The 24,557-nt window shown below is 47.5% G+C and overlaps 2 protein-coding genes across 4 annotated transcripts in view; one reads left to right on the plus strand and one right to left on the minus strand.

Moving 5' to 3' along the window:
• The window catches only part of LOC142257975 (Fanconi anemia group M protein-like), a 127,582-nt gene that overhangs the window by 15,032 nt on the left and 87,993 nt on the right, over positions 1–24,557 (plus strand). The gene's annotated exons all lie outside the window — the stretch shown is intronic.
• On the minus strand, positions 968–24,054 carry LOC142258469 (heme-binding protein 1-like). 3 transcript variants are annotated; one of them, XM_075331086.1, is made up of 5 exons: positions 23,489–24,054; positions 10,187–10,278; positions 6,593–6,734; positions 6,314–6,458; positions 968–2,520 (listed from the first exon to the last, which is right to left on the minus strand). In XM_075331086.1, the coding sequence occupies exons 1-5, from the start codon at positions 23,718–23,720 to the stop codon at positions 2,349–2,351; spliced, it is 783 nt and encodes a 260-aa protein (XP_075187201.1). In that variant the 5' UTR covers positions 23,721–24,054; the 3' UTR covers positions 968–2,348. The 3 variants fall into 3 exon arrangements, with proteins under 3 accessions (XP_075187201.1, XP_075187200.1, XP_075187202.1); XM_075331085.1 differs by having other exon boundaries at positions 6,314–6,497; XM_075331087.1 differs by lacking the exon at positions 968–2,520 and adding an exon at positions 3,888–4,035 and having other exon boundaries at positions 6,314–6,497.

Consider the following 24,557-nt stretch of genomic DNA (forward strand, 5'->3'; position numbering starts at 1 on the left):
TGCGGCCAGGTCCTGGTGATCATCGATAGAATACAGCGGCATGAGCAGAAAACACATGATACGAGTGCGGTATCCGTCGTGTGGATGTGAGGCACTGTCATAAGGACTATTGTTGCCGGCTGGAACTGGATGCACGTGCTATAGCTGTGATATCTATAGTCTGGAGTTGAGGTACTGTCACAGTTAGGTTTCTACAAACATCACTGACTGTCATGGCGTCATCGGGTTCTGTTCAGACTACTGATTGTGATACTGTGCCCGATTAACTTCTCTGAGGTCTGTAATCAGCACAAGGTTACTTGGGTGTCGACCAACCAGTTCTTCTCTGCTGGTCTGCTTGTGAGTCTGCTTTGATCACATGTTGTGGGGGAGCCAATCACATCTGCTCCCCTCCTATATAGGCTGAGTGGACACTTCCATTAATGCCAGCTATAGTTTATCTTAGCTGGTCTGATGAGGTGTTGTGATCCAGACTAACTGTTGGGTGTAGTACTTGTTGCTGTGAGTGGTTGTGCAGTTAACCCTTGTTGCTTTTTGTCGCTACCTTCCTGCTCTTGCTTTTCTTTTGAGTCTCTCATTGTTAGTTCATATATGTTTGCAGTGTGTCAGAGTTTTTGTTTCCCCTTATCTGTCTTAATCTGTATTGCCTGTTCCTTCCCTGGTGGGAGGAATCGGATCAATTCTAGTCAGTTTAGTCAGGCAGGGGATTTGGGCATCTCTACCATTAGGGGTAACCCTGGGGTTAGTGATAGCCTAGGGTCCCCTATAGTGAGGGACAGCATTGGAGCCCCTGACCCCCGCTATCCAACAGTCACATTGTAACAGGTACTATCCTGAGGACGTAATCAGACCGCAGTCACACAGCGGAGCGCCCGGGTACGTGACCCCCTCTGTTTGCTGCTGACATGCCCGCCGTCCCCTGGCCCTATTAATCTTAGTCTGTACATAAAGAAGCAGCGAGCGGCTCCAGGATAAAGCGTCCACAATTTATTCCAATATAGACTTTTCTTACAGCACGGTTACTAAAATATATATGTAGCACAAATAAATACATGTTCACCCCTCTACAGCCGGCGTCATCGGAGCCGCTGTGCAGCGTTTGTCAACAAATTCTTCATATACTATTTTCTTATTTGTACATTTTCAGAATAATCTGATTAATAATCCAGAGCGAGATGGGAGATTACCGCTTTCTAATCCTGCGGGAGGACGGCTTTATTGCTTAGGAACATCGGCATTATATTGATGGTATTTATTAGGCGTCTGCGTGGAGTCAGACATGATGTGGATATAGAGGGTTAAACGGACTAAATGGTGGGACTATGGCGGCCTTCGTTGCGTCTTCAGCCTTGGTTGGTTGGTTATTGTGAAATAATAGGAAAGGCCATTACTCTGTGGGACCATCACTGATCCTCAGACTGAAGTGAAGCCATAGGCGTGCGTTAAACCGAGATTTAAAGGGAATCTCTTAAGATTGAAACTGTTGGTATGGCCGTATAGGTCGTAGACTGACCATAAAAATGATACCTGCCTTGTAGTAATCCTGTATGCCAGCGCTGAGAAATCAAGCTTCAAAGTCATGTAAAATTGGTCTGGAAGTGCATTGGGGCGTGGCAAATGAAGGCTGATGCACTCAAGGGCGTGGGGGCGCGCTGGAGGGCGTGGGGGCGCGCTGGAGGGCGTGGGGGCGCGCTGGAGGGCGTGGGGGCGCGCTGGAGGGCGTGGGGGCGCGCTGGAGGGCGTGGGGGCGCGCTGGAGGGCGTGGGGGCGCGCTGGAGGGTGTGGGGGCGCGCTGGAGGGTGTGGACACTCCCCCGATGCACTTCAGGGACCTCAGAGCTTGGTTTCTCAGCACTGGAACATCAGATTACTACAAGAACATATAGGGCCACATGGTGGCTCAGTGGTTAGCACTACAGTGGTAAAATCTGGACCCTTTTAATTTGTGGATGCCCACGGAGCAGAACGTGAAGGCAAGTCCTTTCGACTGATATCATCATCATCATCATCATCCATCATCCATCATCATCCAGGAATGAAGAATTTAAGGTGACGTGTGGCCTTTAGAGGGGGGATTTATGACTTTTCTTGAAGATATGCCCTTTCCATAGCCCATAGCCATCACAGGGGTTGAATATTAATCCTATCCAATCGGCTACTGCAGGTAGTGTCCGTACGTGCACTCAGGCGGCAAATCTCCAAGGAACAGATGGTTGAGAGCGATGCCGGCCCACAATGACCGGCATGGGAGAAGCCACCGTTCTTGAATCTCATGATGACCACGTCCATTGGGGCCACCGCTGTCTGTTCGCTCACGGTGTACGCCCCCCCCCCCTCCCCGGGCAAAGCTTACGGCCTCTGCAAGAACCAGATCTCGTTCCGTCTATTGGCAGCCGCTGGGTTCGTGTATCCGGCAATGATAAACGTGTCTTGTAAGCACAGCTCCGGAGACTCCAGCAGCTCGGCCAGCAAGGAGATCTCCTGCATGATGGACTCTTCGTTGGTGGCTCCAGTGAAGGCTCTGAAATAAGAGAAGAAAGGGTTTGAAAGGGTTTCACATGGAGGACTGTAGACCACCAAGGAGCTTTTGTAGGGTTTTCACATTTGAAGCGGTGGCTGGTGAGCAGATACACTGGGTGATAGTGATGCCAACATATCAATCAATATATACCTCACTCCTGGAACCCTCAAGGATCAGTCCCCATAAAGGAGACGGGTTGGAGCTGTAGTACCAGGCATAGCCACCATTAAAAAAAAATGGCGCTATTCCAGATGAACAGTGCAGGGCCCTTTCAATCAGGTGGTCTGTGGGGGTCCTGAAAATTGCACATTTGATCAGGAAGATCAAGATCTGGAGACCACAACCATGCACAATGCTTTTACTCCTTTGATATTCCTTCTACCCCTCCCTCTATGCCCTCAATGGGGAGGGTGGACTAAGCCTCTGTTGGACACACCCAGCTCGGTGATTATCTCCTATACAAATAAAGAATTGGACATGTTGACATTCAATATGCCTGATCTGTTCTTTTTTTTTTTTTTTTTGCCTACATTGCCCTCAATGGGGAGGGGGAAATAATCCCCTGTTGGACACACCCAGCTCACTGCTTGTTTCCTATACGAGTAAAGGATTGGACATGTTGAATTTCAATATGCCTGATCCTTTTTTTTTTTTTTCTTTGCCTACATCTGCCGTTTTAGGTAACTTGAGTCCTCGTGGTACACGTTAAAAAAATTGTTCAATGCAGCTTTGATTTGAGGAAGAACCATGTAAGTTATCGTTTCTGTAGAAAAAAAGACAAAAAAAAAGGCTGTTCCTATTTTTGGGTCAGACCAACAACTAGGAGGAGCTTAAGTGATGAGATGCTCCTCCTAGTTTGGGAAGTTTTTAATTACGTCAGGTTGTAAATTTGGTGGGTTTCGCTGAGGATCATCTACTGTGTGTGTTCTTTACTAAAGAAGGGAAAGGTTGCGAGGGGCTGGGGATAGTCTCTGGACTAATATAATCCACTCAGGATTGTGAAAGAAATCCCATAGGAGCGTCCCGGACCTCTGAGATCCGCACACTTCTGACCCGGAGCAATGACGGGATGTGGGATTTGGATTCCGTGTTGATCACAAGCCGGTCAGCTGAGAGTCTGGTGCCTGCTCACCCTGACCTGGTTATCCCAATTATATAACAATCCGCCTACACACATCTCATCAGCTCGCCAATTCTCAAATACCGGTAAAGTACATGTATTGTCAGAAAATGACCGGATTTTTTTTTTTTTTTTATTTAATTAAAAAAAAATAGACAAATGAGTAATCTGGTAGTTGTCGCACTGGGGCTTTAACATCTTGTCCTTTCAGGAACAGTTTTCAGGCAGTTCCTTATCATCAGAGGCAGGATTATAATGACTCTATACACCGCGCATAACACAAGATATTACTGCACTTTCCTCTTACTTCTCAAGACCTTTGCACACGCTCATTAGATGCTTCAGCACAAAAGATAAGGGTCTGTTCATTGTGTATAATGTACATGTCGTGTTTCCTGAAACAGAAAATTAGATTCTAAACTAACCTCAGTGGCCAGTAACACAGAATCCATCGTTCACAATAGGTAATGTCACAGCTCGCCTCCTCCTCATCCTGTACATTATATACAGTAGATAACACAGGAGTCAACATTTACAATAGGTGATGTCACAGCTCACCTCCTCCTCCCTCCTGTACAATGACTGATAACACCTCTATATACAGTAGATAACTCCAGGATCCTCCATTCACAATAGATGTCACAGCTCACCTCCTCCTGAAAAATGACTGTTAGGTCTATATACAGAAAGTAACACAGTATCGACCATTCACAATAGATGATGTCACAGCTTACCTGCTCCTGTACAATGATTGATAACAGCTCTATACACAACTGATAACACAGGATCCACCATTCACACTGTGATGTCATAGCTCACCTCATCCTCCTCCTGTACAATGATTGATAACACCTTTTATATAAAGTAGTCAACACAGGATCTACTATTCACAATAGGTGATGTCACAGCTCACCTCCTCCTCCTGTACAATGACTGATAAATTAGTTGGACGGATAGATCCTGGTCGTTTTTGTAATTTTTGTCCTTGTGTCCTGTCTGTTATATTTTGCAGTTTTTTGCCCTCACACGTTTATGATTTATTCTCCTCGGGGGATAACTGCCTTCATTCTTATTTTTGTAAAGATAAGGAGTAATTAAATGTGATCAGCGGGCGTCCTGCGGAGGTGTTGTGCGTGGCCGATGCCCCTCTTATTAGCAGGGTTTGTCAGGCTCAGCAGGGGGCTCCGCAGCCGAGATGTTCCCTCCCTGCGTTTTATGTTCTTGTGTCTACGGTTATTCTTGTTCATTTTGTATAAAACCTTGAAGTCGTTGATGTCAGGTTACTCAGACCCTCGTCTTATTGAAACCCAATAATTGTCTGAAATCTGAAAGATGGGAGAAGTGGATTTTCGTCTGGAGTACGCGCTAATCACATCCTGCCAGAACAGACCACATGGATCCGCCACGTGGGCTAAAGCCATTAGGGCTTATTCTTATTTTTCATTATTTAGGAATAAAATGACTAAATGGCCACCACAGCGTTCTCCAAAGGGATTAACTTTTTATGAAGCTTGAGAAGTGGTGCTTTTTGTTTCTATTTTGTAGTTTTGTTTTTGTTGTTTTTTTTAATATGTCCTCCTTTTGGTACATATAGAGTCCTATAGGTCTATAACAAACTAATTGCTGGTAAAGAACAATTTCCATAGACGTTGACATGCAGGAAAAGCATACAATGCAGAACAGTTCCTGCTGGAAGACCCATGACCTAGGATGCAGACCCAGCTTTCTGACACTGGGCACTACGTTGGCACCCAAAATCCTTGGTAATCTTCAGATTTCATGATGCCTTGTATACAGTCAGTGCTAGATCTAGAAAAACATCCCCAAGACATCTGACCTCCACCATGTCTGACTGTGGTTACTGTGCTCTTTTCTTTGTAGGCCTCATTCTGTTTTCAGTAGACCATAGAATGATGTGCTTTACCATACAGCTCTATCTTAGTGCTCACTCATCACTAGTTACCAATACTGAGCACTTGAGCATGGTAATGCCCGCTCATCACTAGTTACGAGTACTCAGCATGGTAGTGCCCGCTCATTACTAGTTACGAGTACCCGAGCATGGTAGTGCCTGCTCATCACTAGTTACGAGTACCGAGCACCTGAGCATGGTAGTGCCCGCTCATCACTAGTTACGAGTACCGAGCACCCGAGCATGGTAGTACCCACTCATCACTAGTTACGAGTACCGAGCATGGTAGTGCTCGCTCATTACTAGTTACGAGTACCCGAGCATGGTAGTGCCTGCTCATCACTAGTTACGAGTACCGAGCACCTGAGCATGGTAGTGCCCGCTCATCACTAGTTACGAGTACAGAGCACCTGAGCATGGTAGTGCACTGCTCGCTCATCACTAGTTACCAGTATCGAGTCCCCGAGCATGGTAGTGCCCGCTCATCACTAGTTACCAGTATCGAGTCCCCGAGCATGGTAGTGCTCGCTCATCACTAGTTACCAGTATCGAGTCCCCGAGCATGGTAGTGCCCGCTCATCACTAGTTACCAGTATCGAGTCCCCGAGCATGGTAGTGCTCGCTCATCACTAGTTACGAGTACAGAGCACCTGAGCATGGTAGTGCTCGCTCATCACTAGTTACCAGTATCGAGTCCCTGAGCATAGTAGTGCTCGCTCATCATTCTTTTTTTTGTAAAGTCCAACAACAACAATTCCTACCTAGAGAAGACGACCGTCGCTGGCCACTCCTCGATGATAATTTCCTGGTCGGTTGGTTGAGGCGGATCTTCTTGAAGATGGTTTGGGATGTAATAAGCCACCGTCACCGATCGTGTGAGTCCTGTCCTCGCTTCATCCGTGTGCACTGTTGTCAGAATTGGGATTGTCATGCCCAGGTAGACGCCTAAGAGCAAAGAAAGTCCAACAAAGCTACCTATGAACAAGGCCCAGAGTGAGGACCACCTGGCGTTATCACTCTTGCGGCAGAAGATGTCTTACCAGAGGAGTTTTGTTCACAGATGTATCTCATGAGCTTCATGAACCCCATGCATATACTCTGCTCATACCGCTCTTCTTTCATTTTGATGCACGCCCACTTGGCTTTTCCATACTGCCTTTTCTCGTACATTACTTCTCCGCACTGTTGGGAAAAAAAGGGCTTAAATGCTGTTGACTCCTGTAGCATCACGACGGTGTCTTCTATAGAGTAGGACAAACTGGTGCATGGAGAGAGAGCTGTCAATCAGGTTTTTTTGGAGGGGGGGTCTGCATTTCATTGTCTCATAATATAATTGTTTTGCCTACCAAGACCCGCTGTAAAATGGATTACTTCACCAGGACTACCCATTTTTAATGCTCCCTATTATCATGATCTCGCATCTAAAAGGGGTTTTCCCCTGCTATGCATTGGATACCAATACCAGGTCGTCGGGGGGTCTGACACCTGCCCCCCCCCCCCCCCCCCCCGATAAGCTGTTACCACTTCTGGCAGCTGGTCGTAACAGTATTTAATTTTAATAGGAGCCGAGCTGCAGTTCACAGCATCGGCCACTAGGCGGTGTCGTTCAAGGTTTGCATCCGACCACCAGAGCTGACAACTTCTCATCTGTGGAGTCCATAGGATCAGAAGCTTTGATGAACCCCATTAAGTGGCTCCCACCGTCCATGTGTTATTTGGTGGTCCACGGATTTGAAATATTTCGCCAGGAGCCAAACCCACCACCAATCTGATATTAAAGGGGTTGTCCATCAGCTTGTCATTGTCTACCACAATCGGGTGAGTAGACTAGTGTGTCATTGGAGTAACGTTTGATGCTACGCGATTTGTCACCCGACCGCCGCAGACGAGCTCTGAATTCCAAAACAGACCACCAGAGCGGCGTGAGTAAGCCCCCGTTTTATTATTTTGAATCACTACTTTTACTGTTGGACAGCCCCTTTAATGACCCACATAAAGTATAGGCTGTCATTGTCAAGTCTTTGCTATCCCCTTTACTTGTTCTTCTACTCTTTTCACTTTTGCACATCGGGCACAGAGACTTGAAAGGGCTATCCAGTGCGATTTGGAGACTTTTCCGCATCGGACGTGAGCATTGCCAAAAAACGCTATGACCCCTCGTAGCTGCTGAGATGGGTGCACGATTGGCAGGTATGGTGCACGTGTTGTCACATCAGAAAGGGTCATGATACATGGGCATGATACCTGCCAATTGTGCAAGCGTCTCGGGGTCGGAACCTCATCGGCCCTCTGGGCGGCACTAGATAACCCTGCAGAATATATTTTAGTCGTTGGTTTAGAAAATGCATTTTCACGTACCCGAGTCAAGTTTTGAAAACAATTCTCAGGCTGTCTGCATTTTCTTCAAAAATGTTCAAGTTTTTAACAGCAGAAAACTGGATGGGCTTGTGCCTTACCGCTTTGGCTTTGCGGCACAGGGAAGGAGTGGGCTTGGGCTTTGCGGCACAGGGAAGGAGTGGGCTTGGGCTTTGCGGCACAGGGAAGGAGTGGGCTTGGGCTTTGCGGCACAGGGAAGGAGTGGGCTTGGGCTTTGCGGCACAGGGAAGGAGTGGGCTTGGGCTTTGCGGCACAGGGAAGGAGTGGGCTTGGGCTTTGCGGCACAGGGAAGGAGTGGGCTTGGGCTTTGCGGCACAGGGAAGGAGTGGACTTGGGCTTTGCGGCACAGGGAAGGAGTGGGCTTGGGCTTTGCGGCACAGGGAAGGAGTGGGCTTGGGCTTTGCGGCACAGGGAAGGAGTGGGCTTGGGCTTTGCGGCACAGGGAAGGAGTGGGCTTGGGCTTTGCGGCCCAGGGAAAGAGTGGGCTTGGGCTTTGCGGCACAGGGAAGGAGTGGGCTTGGGCTTTGCGGCACAGGGAAGGAGAGGGCTTGCAGTTTATGGCACAGGGAAGGAGAGGGCTTGCAGTTTATGGCACAGGGAAGGAGAGGGCCTGCAGTTTATGGCACTATGGTATTTGAGGGGGCGTGTGTGCTACTCTATTAAATAACTGTGTGGGGGGGCTGCACTTTACTGCATTGAGGGCTTATATATACAGTTGTTTCTAGGACATGATTTTCAAGTGTACAAGGGATCAATTGTGATCTTTGTCGCCAACTTTTAGCTCTTTTCTTTTTAGTTCACTGGCACGGTCACTTTAAGTTTGTGGTGCAATGACCACATGCACGCAGTAATATTTATTTTGTGGGGTCAGTGGAGCGCCCCTGTCTCTTGACCTACAAACAAGGTTCCTGCTTAGCAAAACAAGGCCAGCAGTCAGCACAGCATTAGAGATTGATAATCTGATTTCCTGCTCAGAGATTCCAATAGAGAAAAAAAAAAAAGAGGACAGAAAATACAGAAAACCAAAGACTCGTGGGCCGCCCCGCATTTACCATTTATTTATACTTTTACTTTTAGAATCTGAATTACACGATAATAGAAACGGTCCTTTACGGCAGAAGAGGAGACAATATGTAGTTTTGCATTTTCCCGCATCCCGGCCGTCTGCATCCTCAGCAGTAGATCATTGTAATCTATAGCCAGCAACTGCTGTAGTGGCCGGGATTAGAGAAAACTCCTATCCCAGCTGTTAAACTCCTTTAGATGCCACAATCCATAGCAGTTGCAGCTTGTAAACATTGAATGTAGTATTATAGGATACCCCTTTTAATTTTTGCATTAAGGGTACTTTCACACTTGCGTTAATTTCCTTCCTCACAATCCGCCCTTTTGGAAAACAGCGGAATCCGTTAACGGATTCCGCTGTTTCCCATAGACTTGTATGGATGACGGATTGTGCCAAAAGTACCTGCGTTGCTTCCGCTGGCCGATGCTGCGTTGCGTCTGCCGGGCGGAAGGAACGCAGCATGTAACGTTTTTTGAGCGGCGGAATCTTCTATTGTTCACTGCGCATGCTTTTTTTTTTTTTTTTTTATCACAGACACTTGTCTTTTGTCTCTCGGTGGCCGAACGTTCAGCTGAGCGCCCGGCCGCCGGCATGTGGGAGCACTCAGCTGAGCGCCCGGCCTCCGGCATGTGGGAGCACTCAGCTGAGCGCCCGGCCGCTGGAATGTAAGAGCGCTCAGCTGAGTGCCCGACCGCCGGCATGGGAGAGCGCTCAGCTGAGTGCCCGGCTGCCGGCATGGGAGAGCGCTCAGCTGAGTGCCCGGCTGCCGGCATGGGAGAGCGCTCAGCTGAGTGCCCGGCTGCCGGCATGGGAGAGCGCTCAGCTGAGTGCCCGGCTGCCGGCATGGGAGAGCGCTCAGCTGAGTGCCCGGCTGCCGGCATGGGAGAGCGCTCAGCTGAGTGCCCGGCTGCCGGCATGTGAGAGCGCTCAGCATAGCAGCCGGCTTTTGAGAGCGATCAGCTGAGCGCCCAGCAGCCAGGTGATCAGCTGATCGTTCACAATAGTCTGCTGCCAGTAAAACTGTAAAAAAGAAAACAACTTTCCGTTGTTTTGTACGATCCGCTGCATCCGTTGTGCCATTATATGCAACGTATCCGTTGCATCCGTCACACAACGCAATGCAATGGATGCCGTTCAACGCAAGTGTGAAATTAGCCTAACTCTTAAAAAAAAAAAAATATAAATAAATCACCTTTTCTTTACAGCTCAATAGCAGGAAGGGCACTCTCTGTCGCTCCTCTGTCCGGCCACTTCTTGTTAACTGTTGAATTGGCTCTGCCATCTCTGAAATGGTGGGGGAAAAATTAAGAAAATTTTACAATGATCCCACTATTCGATCTGTATCAACAGAAGCCTAAGAGGCTTCATCATGGCTGTCGCTCAACGGAAGGAGGCGACACTTCTCATACAGTAATACAAAGCTACAAGTCTAATTTATTTTAATTTTTTTTTAGAGATTTGAGAGGTCCTTGTACTTTCAGACAACTTATGATAAATACACAATCTGCAAATCACTATAAAATGTTGTCTTATTCCAAAGCGTAAGCTATTAAGAGTCTCTTCTGTATAAAATGCGATCTACTGCCTGTTGTTGGGTCTAATCTCTCTCGAGGGGCATAGATGCTGAGAGGGATTACAGAACGTGGTGGCTATATGTATCTACACAGAGTATGGGCGGGCTCTGTGACTCACTACAGGAATAGAGGCGGGTCTTTGACTCTCTATGGGAAGTAAGGACGGGTCGTTGCCTTTCTAAAGGAGATGCAAATAGAGGGAAAGCCCTGCGTCACCGGTAGGTAGGTGCACGGAGGTAAAAAATCAATAAACAGGGGAGGTAACCCCGGCACACTACTACTCCCAATAAGAAGAGACGTATGATGATGTTATGCTGAATTTTTTATTTTATTGATTCAAAAAAGTAAAAAATATGCACACGTGATTCGTCCACAATAGGTCGACGTTTCGGCTATAAGCCTTCGTCAGACTGGACTTTATCAAGGTTCATATGCTAGATACAAAATCACCGCAATAGGTGGGTTACAACGCGTTTATGGCTTAGAAAAGCCCCTAGCTGTTAATGCGGAAGTATGAATATAATGTAGGTTCAGGGTCACTGTAATGTTATATACGTAGGAATTATGCTACCCGTGCAAAGTCACATACCATGCCACGTGGATACGATTAGTATGTTTCAAGGACCGCAACCTAAGAGTAATGAAGTATAGATGAGCGGCGTGCACTGAATCATTTTAGGATCGTTTCTGTAGTAGAGTTGCGCCACAGTGGTCTTAACTATGGGCTGTGTGGCAATAATATCATATATCACTCTATAAGGAGCGGTCTGTATGTATAATAACACCGGTACACTTTGCAGGATCCTCACACAAGTCCACACGTCCAGCGGTAGCGCAGGACTCCGGTCATAATCCTTTCCGGTTGTACCGGTGATATTATACATACAGACCGCTCCTTATAGAGTGATGCAGGCACAAGTCTGCACACATAATCACATCCCTGTGACTTCACAACCATCCTTTATCATTGTTACCTGCAGGACACTACTGGTCTGTCTCTTTGAGATTCAATACAGCTACCTATTATTGCCACACAGCCCATAGTTAAGACCACTGTGGCGCAACTCTACTACAGAAACGATCCTAAAGTGATTCAGTGCACGCCGCTCATCTATACTTCATTACTCTTAGGTTGCGGTCCTTGAAACATACTAATCGTATCCACGTGGCATGGTATGTGACTTTGCACGGGTAGCATAATTCCTACGTATATAACATTACAGTGACCCTGAACCTACATTATATTCATACTTCCGCATTAACAGCTAGGGGCTTTTCTAAGCCATAAACGCGTTGTGACCCACCTATTGCGGTGATTTTGTATCTAGCATATGAACCTTGATAAAGTCCAGCCGGACGAAGGCTTATAGCCGAAACTTCGACCTATTGTGGACGAATCACGTGTGCATATTTTTTACTTTTTTGAATCAATAAAATAAAAAATTCAGCATAACATCATCATACGTCTCTTCTTATTGGGAGTAGTAGTGTGCCGGGGTTACCTCCCCTCTTTCTAAAGGAGATGGGCCAGGTCTTTGACTCTCTACGGGAAGTGGGGGCGAGTCTTTGACTCTACGGAATTTAATGGCGGGTCTTGTACTCCACAGAAAGTGGGGGTGGGTCTTCAACTCCCTTCAGGAAGTGGGGGCGGGTCTTTGACTACATGAATTGTTGGCGGGTCTTTACAGAAAGTGGTGGCAGGTCTTTGTAAGGCTGGGTGTTTGACTCTACATGAAGTGGGGGTGGGTATTTGACTACACGAAGTGGGGGTGGGTCTTTGACTACACGAAGTGGGGGTGGGTCTTTGACTAAATGATGTGGGGGTGGGTCTTTGACTAAATGAAGTGGGGGTGGGTCTTTGACTCTTTGCAGGAAGTAGGGGTGGGTCTAATTTTTTTTTATAGGACGTGGGGGTGAATCTTTAACTCTATGGGAAGCAGTGGTGCGTCGTTGACACTACTTGAAGTGGGGGTAGGTCTTTGACTCTACACGATGTGGGGGTGGGTCTTTAACTCGTTGCAGGAAATGGGGCAGGTCTGACTTTTTACAGGAAGTGGGGGTGGGTCTTTGACTACACAATGTGTAGGTGGGTCTTAGACTCTACACGAGGTGGTGGTGGGCCTTTGCAGGAAGGGGGCTGACCTTTGACTCTTTGCATGAAGTGGGGAAAGGTCTGACTCTTCACAGGAAGTGGTGGTGAGTCTTTGACTCTTTGGGAAGTGGTGGTGGGTCTTTGACTCTTTGGGAAGTGGTGGTGGGTCTTTGACTCTGTGGGAACTGGTGGTGGGTCTTTGACTCTGTGGGAACTGGTGGTGGGTCTTTGACTCTGTGGGAACTGGTGGTGGGTCTTTGACTCTGTGGGAACTGGTGGTGGGTCTTTGACTCTGTGGGAACTGGTGGTGGGTCTTTGACTCTGTGGGAACTGGTGGTGGGTCTTTGACTCTGTGGGAACTGGTGGTGGGTCTTTGACTCTGTGGGAACTGGTGGTGGGTCTTTGACTCTGTGGGAACTGGTGGTGGGTCTTTAATTCTATGTGACATAAGGGTGTAGGTTTGGCTCTCTGCAGGAAGTAAGGGTGGGTGTTTGATTTTCTACAGGAAGTGGGGACAGATCTTCCACTCTATACAGGAAATAAGGGTGAGTCCTTGTCTTTCTAAAGGAAGCAAGGGTGTTTTTGACTCTTCAGGAATAAGTGGGGGATTTTTGACTCTACTTAAAGTAAGGGTTGATCTTTGACGCTACAAGAAGTGGTGGCTATCTGTATCTACTGGAAGTGGAGGGTGGGTATGTTTATTTCTATTGGAAAAAAGGGCAGATTTTTTAATTTACAGGAAGTGAGGGTGGGTCTTTTACAGGAAATGGTTTTGTCTTTTGTCTCCTCATTCTTGCTGTCGAACTGTAGAGAGGTGGACTTTCCATCTATGACTGGAAAGTCTTTGAACAATGGCAGCAGTAATACTATAAAATGAAGATCTTAGCACCCATAGTGCTGGCAGAATACTATTAAAGAGAACCTGCCCACTGCAAAAGAATTAATGACAGCACAGGAGAATTTAGACAGCTCCACAACTTGTAAGATTGGTGCGCTTACTTTGGGGGATGTGGACAGCAAGACTCCTTTTTTTCAGGTTTTATGTGAAAGGACAGGTTTTCTTCTAACACGCTTGTCTTGCCTTTGTAAATGGGTAACGTGTGGGTAAAATCAAGCAACTTTGCAATTTACTAATAAAAATCCTCTCTGTTCCTAAGGCCTAAGGACTGTCAGTCATCAGGAGCACATTGGCCCCCCGGCGGAAGAAGAGGAGAGGCTGGGGAGCATTGTGCTCCTGAATACAGAACAAACCCTTTAATTACTGCAGTCTCCTCAAAACCCCAAAAATGTACATAAAGTTATCAAAAAATGTTTTTGTTTTTTTTCTGCCGTAGATTGCGGTCATTTGATAAACTCCACAAAGTAATTATAATTATTTTTTCCTCCAGCCGCTGCCAGGAACATCCTAAGACTGAGAGCAACTAATCTCATTGAGATATTCAGGTCATGTCAGCATTAAGTGCTGCCTAATAACCCGAGAGTTTCATCTGATTTACAGAAATTAACCACTTCCCAGTGCTGTAATAATTTCTTACTGAATATTAAATGTCACACTGGTTACAGGAGCACAACTCCTGGGTGCTGCGTTCAGGAGCCGCTGCGCTATGGGAATTCAATTAGTCAAATAGCCGCCCTGAGGGTCGGGTCGTACGTGGCCGCTGCAGGGGAGCCGTATTAAAAAAGATGACCCGCACCCTCCGTTCTTCCCCTTCCAGCAGAGGTGGCGTGTGACCACTGCAGCTAATCAGTGCCACAGAGGGGATGCGTTGGAGTCCACCGATTGACAAGACTGGCCAGCCGTCTAATGTCTATGGTGGTTTCTTGACTTATTGCTAATCGGGGAGAAAGAAGGATCGGGCATGTTAGTTTTTAACATGCCCAGTTGTTTTCTTTTTATGGTCGGTCTTCTCTTCTTAGGGGCTCATTCACACGTTCAATTTTTCCATGTCCGATTTTTTAATATGTGTAGAAATTTAAAAGAAAAAAAAAATCTCCACCTTTTTCTATTCTGATAGTTCTTGAAAATTGGATGTCATCCTAGTGTGGTCCAATTTTTTTTTTCCATAGAAGCATTCACTTGCCTTGTCGATTTTGACCCAACCCTTGGTTCAAAATCAGATGTGTCTCCAATTTCTGGTCCAATCCTTGGTTCAAAATCCGACATGTCTCCAATTGCTGATCCAATCTTTGGTTCAAAATGGGACACTTCTCCAATTTCTGATCCAACCCTTGGTCCAAAATCAGACTTATCTCTGATTTCTGGTCCAACTCTTGGTTCAAAATCCGATATGTCTCCGATTTCGTTCCAGGGACCACTCTGTCCAAGAAAAAAATTGGATATGCACTGCCCCACAAAATATCTTGGGTATGAGTGTGATCCATGAAAACCACTGATAGCACTTGAACGCCCAAAATCGCACGTCTAAATGAGGCATTAGGCTGATTTTCTATGGATGGTGATGTCCAGACTGGTCACTAGGCTGCTGAGCTGTATTCTGTAACCTCATAGCCATTTATTAGGCCGTTGAGTCTAGGTTAGGAGACCTACAGTCCATAGATGACACTTTTGACGTGTGAAATGTGGTCCGGAAGCTTTGAGGTCCTTGAGGATTCCAAAAAGAAGCTTTTTCAGATGCCCTCAGACACTTTTGGAAATCCAACCTCTTCTCTGCTCAGACCTCACTATCGTGGACTTATATAACCCAATTTATTACAGGTTCTTCTTAAAGAATCTTAAGCGCTTTGGAGAACCTTTTTAACTAGTGTGGGTTTGTTGAACTGCAAATACACCTTCATGTGTGTCAGGAGTCTTTCGTTTCCAGAAGGATGCACAAATCCTATATCTGCTCTTCTGGATATTATTATTTTTACCTTTTTACTCGCATGGCCTATGCCCCAGACATTCCTAAAAATCCAGCTGAATACGTGCGGTTGAGGTGTGACTGGTGAATGTAAAGAAATCCTTGTAATGTTTTCAGCCTCGAGCAAGTCTCATTTTCTGTCTCCATCATTGTTGGCTCCTCCAGATCACGGGTAATTTGGCTCTGAAGAGAGAGCCTAAAATCTGTGCGGTATCCACCTATTATAAAACTCAATCTCATCTGCTCTCACTCCCCTTGACCTCTTCTTTCAATTCTTGAGGGTTCGGCTTCTAGTTGTGAATATGCTCCACTATCCCTAAAACTTGATGTAGAGGCCACCGGTGCCCCTTACGTAGAATATTGGGAACACTGACGTGGTCCATCAGTTCACTTCTTCTGTCGCTAAACATCGACTTGAGACTTATTTAGTAATGACTGAAAATATTAAATAAAAAAGTGGGCAATTCTTTGTATTGTAGGGGTAGAAAAGGTCTTTAGAAAGGGTCGTGCCGAAGAAAGAAAACCCTTTAATATAATGTATCTTCATTTTATCCACTGGGATCTTCTGAGGAGGACAACTTTCTTTGTGTTCCTTAATAGTGAATATCAATAAGGGTTGTGGACAATATTAGGTTTAGCATTATTCCAGTCTATGCTCTCCTCTAGATACGTAATAAGAAATAATTAGATCAATGTGGGTTCCATTTCTAGGACCCTCAAAGATCATCAGGACTTCTGCACCCTATTCTTCCCTTGGCAGGTTGCCTACATGACATGCATATTCGTTGCAGTCTACGGCACTGAAGAAGATAGCTGAGTGTAGTACTTGGCCATGTTCAGATAGTCTTTTGCTTGGACGTGGTGAACATGGGCGCATGCGCAACCTATCCCTCTTCTCAACTTCTTCTTGTCACTGAAAACCTCAATCAGGAGAAGCCCAGATGGAGTGGCAGGTTGCATGAGCAACCCCCACCAATCTAAACATGGTGTCCTTTTTGGCCGACAGATGACCTCTTGCTATGAGCGGATAACCTTACATGAGTATTTTAGTCTAAGGCGATAGCCTATTTCTTCTTCTTATAAGAATTTGCGTTGAGTCGTATTTTTTTTTTTTTTAGACCTTTTGTAATTGCATCTACGCATCTTTTCCATACTGGGAAATTACATGATTGATTAGAGCTAAAAGCATAAAAGCTGCCGCTGGGCCACCTTCCTTCTCCCTTGAAAATTGCATCTCCTGTGGATGAAGAAATGGCTTTAACGCTGAAAGATTCCACAGTTATGGAACGTTTCCGGTACATTATAGAGCGTTTATATGGGAGTCGTGGGATAGTGATTGCAGCACGTTCTTCATTGCACCCCTCGATAATGTGTCCTCGGCCGCCAGTGATTGTGTATACCACCCCACGGGACAAACTATAGATCAATTCTCAGTTTCAAGATGGCTGGGGATGTCGCAGGATTCATGAGCTGCTCCACAAAATTCCTGGGGTGAATAATTATATTGTATAAGTATCGTCATTAATTGTGAATCATGTAGTTGACACTAGGAACAATAGCATTTGCTCCCCAGAGCTGTGATACTTAAGTGCATTCAGAGGGGTCACTCTTGAATTAGGGTGTCCTCCCCAAAAGGACTCTCCACATTCCCATGCTTTCTAAGACTGATCTTAACCTTTGTTGTGCTTGGTCATACCACCATCCTCAAGGTACACTCCTGCGGTCACCATCTTTACCTTGGTATCACTCAACCTAAGTGGTGGCTACTCAGCACTTCATAAGAACTAGTACCCCAATCCTAGGAATATGTGACCCAGCAACCCTAACTGAGGTGGTAACTACAGTTATCCAGGGCTCGGTGGGGTACTAGTAGTATCTTGACTCGGTGGGGCGACCATAGAGTCTAGGCTCGGTGGGGTGGCCTTAGTGTCTGGGCTCGGTGGAGCGGCAGTGTCACCTGGGCTTGGTGGAGTGGCAGTGGTGTATGGGCTCGGTTGGCCGTCCTTAGTGTCTGGCTTGGTACAGAGGCAGTAGCGTCTGGGCTCGGTGGGGCGCCGGTAGCGTCTGGGCTCGGTGGGGCGCCGGTAGCGTCTGGGCTCGGTGGGGCGCCGGTAGCGTCTGGGCTCTGGTGGGGCGCCGGTAGCGTCTGGGCTCTGGTGGGGCGCCGGTGGCGTCTGGGCTCTGTTGGGACGCCGGTGGCGTCTGGGCTCTGTTGGGACGCCGGTGGCGTCTGGGCTCTGTTGGGACGCCGGGGGCGTCTGGGCTCTGTTGGGACGCCGGTGGCGTCTGGGCTCTGTTGGGACGCCGGTGGCGTCTGGGCTCTGTTGGGACGCCGGTGGCGTCTGGGCTCTGTTGGGACGCCGGTGGCGTCTGGGCTCTGTTGGGACGCCGGTAGCGTCTGGGCTCTGTTGGGACGCCGGTAGCGTCTGGGCTCTGTTGGGACGCCGGTAGCGTCTGGGCTCTGTTGGGACGCCGGTAGCGTCTGGGCTCTGTTGGGACGCCGGTAGCGTCTGGGCTCTGTTGGGACGCCGGTAGCGTCTGGGCTCTGTTGGGACGCCGGTAGCGTCTGGGCTCTGTTGGGACGCCGGTAGCGTCTGGGCTCTGTTGGGACGCCGGTAGCGTCTGGGCTCTGTTGGGACGCCGGTAGCGTCTGGGCTCTGTTGGGGCGCCGGTAGCGTCTGGGCTCTGTTGGGGCGCCGGTAGCGTCTGGGCTCTGTTGGGGCGCCGGTAGCGTCTGGGCTCTGTTGGGGCGCCGGTAGCGTCTGGGCTCTGTTGGGACGCCGGTAGCGTCTGGGCTCAGTGTGGGGGTGGAGGTATTCGGCTCGGTGGGGAGGTATTCGCGTCTGGGCTTGGTGTGGGGGGCTGGTATTCGGCTCGGTGGGAAGGTATTCGTGTCTGGTTTCTGTGGGGCCATATTTGCGTCTGAGCTCTGTTTTTCTGTCTATATTGTATGGCTTGGTTACTTGACCACTGTTCAGATTCTCTTGTTGCACTATGGCAGTAACAGTGTTGCTATCTGGGCAGATGTGAGCAAATGTTACTTGGTCAGTGTATGGCATTATTATTTGGGACGTGTCTCTGAACTCATATGGCGGTAAGTGCAGCAAAATTAAGCACTTTAGGTGTATTAGAGACAGGGCTGTGGAGTCGGTAAACCAAACCTTCGACTCCGACTCCTCATTTTCTCTTGCACCGACTCCGACTCCTACCGTACATATATTGCTTATAGTTTGGTGAAAAATTTATTGTAGTACATGAGCATGTGTATGTGAACATCAGACATTTAATAATTTTTGATACAATAATCAAGATATTTGGATAGAACATAAAATATATTTATTGGATACAACTTTAGAACACAAAAAACTGTAATAAATTGTAAATATGTAATACACTATGTAATATACAGTAGATTACATATATATCTTGTGTGTGTATGTGTGTGTATATGTAATGTATATATAATATATATATGTATATATATATATATATAATATATATATACCGGTATATTGCATAGTGTATTACATATTTACAATTTATTACAGTTTTTTGTGCTCTAAAGTTATATTCCAATAAATATATTTTATGTCCTAAATATCTTGATTATTGTATCATAAAAACAATTAAATGTCTGATGTTCACATTGTACTACAATACATTTTTCACTTAAATATAAGCATTATACTAAATATTATTTAGTAAAATATTCAGCACATTCTGCATTGCACTACTGTCCCCAATTTATTATATATTTTAGGAGTCGGAGTCGGTGCATTTTATACCGACTCCACAGCCCTGATTAGAGATTTGTACTCGCGTATCATTTGATGGGTGGAGGGTTTCCTTTAAGAGTTCTTTACACTTTTAGGATAGTTGCCTCCCAACAGGGGGCACTAGAGAGATTGCATTCAATCACATTGGTCCAATCTAGGGGAAGTTGGTGAACGTCTGCAGACAGCTGACACCTATAGTGCGGATCCATCTACAAGTGACATTAAACCATGTGAATAATTAATGGTTGCCATAGGCTTTGGAGGGCAGAAACAGCTGGAAAATTGACATTAGTCCTGTGTGTGTCTGCCTGTCATGCTTTCATGCGGCTGTAGCATTGTTGCTTGTATTGGATGTATTTGCACATAGATGCATGACGGTATGGAGGTGGTGCACGTGAAGAGGTAGCAGAGCTGGGCTGGTTATTGGCTGCATTGCACCATTAGAATGGGCTTGCTCGCACTCAGTAATCCGACCTTCCGATAATGCAGAATATTGGGTCTGCCTCTCTATAGCAAGGGCTGTGCTCCGGGCCCAGTGAGTGCGCCCGCTCCCCCGTACGCCTTGCATCTCCAGGTCTGATGGATTCTCTTTTCTCAGAGACCTCGTCCCTATAAGATTTCGCATAGCAGTGAGCACGGGATTGCCATGTATTGTTCACTTTAATACACCGCAAAGAGATTTTCTGTGATTTTCGTCAAATCCTCTTATTGTAGCAGCTGGCACATGAAGCGGCTCCGGGGCTGGTAATTCGGGGCCTGCGCTGTTTACGGCTGCAGGATCAGCATACAAGGTCACTGGATGCTCTCCATCTCCCGAGTGTTGTCTGCAGCGCTCGCCCGCTCAGCGCTGAGTGCTCTGCAAGGCTGGATAAGTGCTCTCCGCCGAGTGAATCAGCGCCGTCCACGCCAAGGACTTGAAACTCACATGGGGTGAAGGAACGTGCAGCAAAAAATGTGCATTTTATATTTGCTTGATCAAGTGGGGGAGTTTATTATTTAAAGAGACGGCTCCAGGAAAGCCCAGACGCACACTGGAGGCAGATTCCAATTCCCTTGCACCTCCTTATCAGTTCAATTGGTAGCGTACAGGCTGCTGTTTATGGCAGCCTGTATTCCGTCTATGGAGCTGGTAGACTTCAGTAAAATGTGCAATGATGGAAGGATTTTGCGTGAGCACGGTCAAGAGTTCGCACTGGCACTCTATGCACATATGTGGGTAAAGTGAGCAGAATTTAAAGGATTAAAGGGGTTGTGCAGGACTATTATATTGATGGCCTATACTTAACATAGGTGATCAATATCTGATTAATGCTCAGCACCCCCTCCGATCAGCTGTTCCTGGGTGCCAATTTGAATCAATAGGGGGTGGATGAGAAGTACCCATGATCAGTATACAGTTGACAGAGCTGTACAACCTCTGGACAGCATCAGGAACAACTGTGGTGCCGGAGTGTCACCCCATCGATCAGATATTGATGACCTATCCTATTGGTCTAAACGTCCCAGAGTACCCCTGTGAATACCTTATAACAATCCCCAAGCTCCCCTGATTCTGTCGCATTTTTCCGTTTCGCTCTGCGTCGCTGCATTACAGAGATATGCACATTTGCTGCTTTGCAGGGCAGTATGTGCAATCTCTATTTGCAGACCAACTGGACATTTCTTCAGAGTTGTCTTTGGGGTCTTACGCTTTTACTCCTCTTTCTCTGATGCTCTGATTGGCAGCATCTGGAAGGGAGGGATGAAAGCGCGCCAAGTCCCAAGATGAAAAGCCCAGTTGGATTAAAAGTAGAGATTTCACATACGTGCTCCAAAAGTAACAAATGTGAATATCTCTGCAATGGAGTGATGCAGAGCAAAGCGGAAAAAAGCGGCAGAATCTGAGGAGTGCAGGGATTTTTACAGGGTATTTAACATCAATTTTTTGAGCAGGTGACATGTTCTCTTGAGAGGGATTTTTCAACGCTAACGTCAAACTTTCATGTGTTTTTAATTTGGCTTTGTTAACTAAAGGAGTAGTCCCGAACCTTCATCTAACAGGATAAGACCACCGGCAGCGGCTAGCTTGTGTGTATGGTCCGGCTGCGGTGGAAAGTCTTTGTTCCTCTTGGCTAATAGCTCAATCATGCAGCAGAAATAACGGGGGGTAACGAAATGTGTACAGGGGAATGTGATCTAGCAAGTGGACCTGTGACCGGTGGTGCACATTGTGTTCTCTAGAAATATGCTGGGGCACTTTCTCCCTGGAGGGGTCTTTTGGAAGGTGTCGCACGTATTTAGTGCTCCGCTCTGTGGTACCGCTGTGGTCCAAGATTAATAAAGGGAACAGAAGCAAATGGGACTGAATGATGATGAGCATTCCAGTCCTTTCAAGAAACCGCGGGTGGTCGCATCTGCGAGGGGATGTCCTTCACATTCACAATATAGCAATGTGTGGCTGGATGTTCCAGCTGTGACAATGTCTTTCCATAATCACAAATGCCCTGACATTAGCTGTTTTATTAGTCGCTGTTGACTTCAAACGTACCTGTCCTTTCAGATAACACCTGTAGAATCGCATGGTTTTTATCCCTCTCCTTCCCACAAGTTAAAACTGCTTTTGGTGCACTTACCAGTGTAAAAGGACTAGGAAGTGTTGTGATTCTTGTGCTCTGTAACAAGTAGGTTGTCCTACTTTATCAGCTTTCTACCAGCACTATAGGTGCTTAAACATCCTTTTCCTATTATCCCAACGTGAATTGCCTCTATTGGACCTAAAAGTCCATCTGTTTTATTCCTGTATGCAGTTTGACAGGTAAGGAGCAAAGTCCCGCCCCCGCTTCCTGTAGCGTGGCAAGGACCCGCCCCCGCTTCCTGTAGCGTGGCAAGGACCCGCCCCCGCTTCCTGTAGCGTGGCAAGGACCCGCCCCCGCTTCCTGTAGCGTGGCAAGGACCCGCCCCCGCTTCCTGTAGCGAGGCAAGGACCTGCCCCCGCTTCCTGTAGCGAGGCAAGGACCCGCCCCCGCTTCCTGTAGCGAGGCAAGGACCCGCCCCCGCTTCCTGTAGCGAGGCAAGGACCCGCCCCCGCTTCCTGTAGCGAGGCAAGGACCCGCCCCCGCTTCCTGTAGCGAGGCAAGGACCCGCCCCCGCTTCCTGTAGCGAGGCAAGGACCCATCCCTATTTCACCTCTGCTTCCTGTGGCGGGGCAGAGACCCGCGCCCCTGCTTCCTGTGGCGGGGCAGAGACCCGCGCCCCTGCTTCCTGTGGCGGGGCAGAGACCCGCGCCCCTGCTTCCTGTGGCGGGGCAGAGACCCGCGCCCCTGCTTCCTGTGGCGGGGCAGAGACCCGCGCCCCTGCTTCCTGCTTACTCTGCTTTGATGAGCATTCATGCTTTTACATTAAGAAGTGGGGAGTAAGATGCTGTCGGGTACCTGGACCTGATCCTGAGAACAGAGCGCTTAGTCCTGTGTGAATTGAGCGGCACTGAGCATGTGTGACCACCAGTGTTGTAGACTAGGGTGGTCGCACATGCTCACTTCTGCTGCCCTGACACTTAATAGCTCTTCATATCTCATCTCCTTAGACTTCTATGAATGTAATATAAAGATAAGTGAGCATATTGGGGCTTAGTGACCTCGTACTATCAGACTTAGCAAGAATCCTAACATCCCGGAGCAGCACACTGGCAAATAGGTAGAGCAGAAGCGGCTACTCGTCGGCCGGTTGTCACTTCTGGTCATGGCCGCAGCACAGAGTGAATAAGCTCTATGATATAAATCCTTTGTTAATAGACTTAAGTGTGTACTGGGGGATGAGTCTCTGCCTCGCCAGCCCTGGAGATACATCCTAGAGCCTGCAATAATCTGCAAAGCGTGACTGCGCACTACAGCACCCAGCATGCCTGGATAGCAGAATACGATATCCATGAATGGAAACTTTCCTCCTTGCACCCAAACTCTAGACTAGTCCTCTGCTCCATTCACTGACAGCAATAAGGCGAGGAATTGATATTTGGCATATGAGGAAGTTGCAGAACTTTTTTAGTATAAGGCCGGATTCACACGCGTGCGGACTGCGATGAGGCTGCGTGTGAATACAGCCTTATGTCTTTGCACACATTGTATTATCTAGTTCTGGCGTTCCGTTCATGAACCAGGAAGCTCAGGATGAACACAACTACGTGAAACAACCCAGACAGTGATTGTTCCTTACCATTTGGCACCTCGACTTGATGCCCCCTGGCCACGGTTTGCCAGTAGTTGAGCAACCGGTCCTGTTCTCCATCTTCCATGGATTCGGCTTCTTCCTCGACGCTTCCGTTGCTGTTGTACGCCGAGTCGGATCCCACCTCGTCCGTCATATTGTCCAAGTCGTCTAACGTGATCATCCCGGCCGCCGCCGGCTCCTGTACCCCTCCGCTCATCCGACAGCCTTCGTGCTGCATTTTTTTTTTCTAAACTTGGGGCGACCAGATCTAGGCTAGAGGAAGGGTGGTCCTAATATGGGGACAATACGGTCATTCGGGAAGGACTGGACTGTAACTGGAATTACCCAGAATGCAGCTCTGCAGAGCGGCTGAACCAACAGTGGTCAAGCAAAAAGTTGCGTGCAGCGTTTAATGGTAAGAGGAGTTGGTGGCACTGCCCGAGACGTGGCCAGGTCGGTCTAACCCTTCCCTCCTACCTCCTACCCTCTAACTCTACCGGTGCTCAGACCTCAGCAGCGCTGAGTGTTTGCTGCATCTCTCAGCAGCTGCTTTTAAAAGCTGATCTTCAGAGGAGGCGTGCAGGAAGCCCTGGAGGGAGGGGAGAGGCGAATACACAGACGCATGCTCCGGGTGGGGGGGGGAGGAGAACACTGTCAACTCCTCTTTAACTCTCCTCTTGCCAGCGTAGCAGAGCTGGATTTGCCATCTGCACTGTATTGCGTAAATTTTCCTAAAGACGAGCTAAAAACACAATCTTGGCTCTGCTACATATACACAAAGGATAGTCATTCCTGTGCAAAAAGTGACCAACAATGGACGTAGGTCGAAGTTTCCAGGTCATCTGCCCTCTAGGGAGCATATAGGGTCCATCAACCCCAAATGAATGGCAAAAAGGCCGTTTTGATGAACAATTTAGAACGTTATGTATGAGGGGCTGCCGTATGTATTTGGCACCCCCTATCTTTAAAAGAATGCGATATGTAAAGATTAACAAGGGGATTTCTGGTGTAAACAAGTCTTCACTAGTGATGAGCGGGCACTACCATGCTCGAATACTTGGTCCTCGTAACTAGT

The sequence above is a fragment of the Anomaloglossus baeobatrachus genome, chromosome 12 (assembly GCF_048569485.1).
Source record: "Anomaloglossus baeobatrachus isolate aAnoBae1 chromosome 12, aAnoBae1.hap1, whole genome shotgun sequence".
Lineage (NCBI taxonomy): Eukaryota > Metazoa > Chordata > Amphibia > Anura > Aromobatidae > Anomaloglossus > Anomaloglossus baeobatrachus.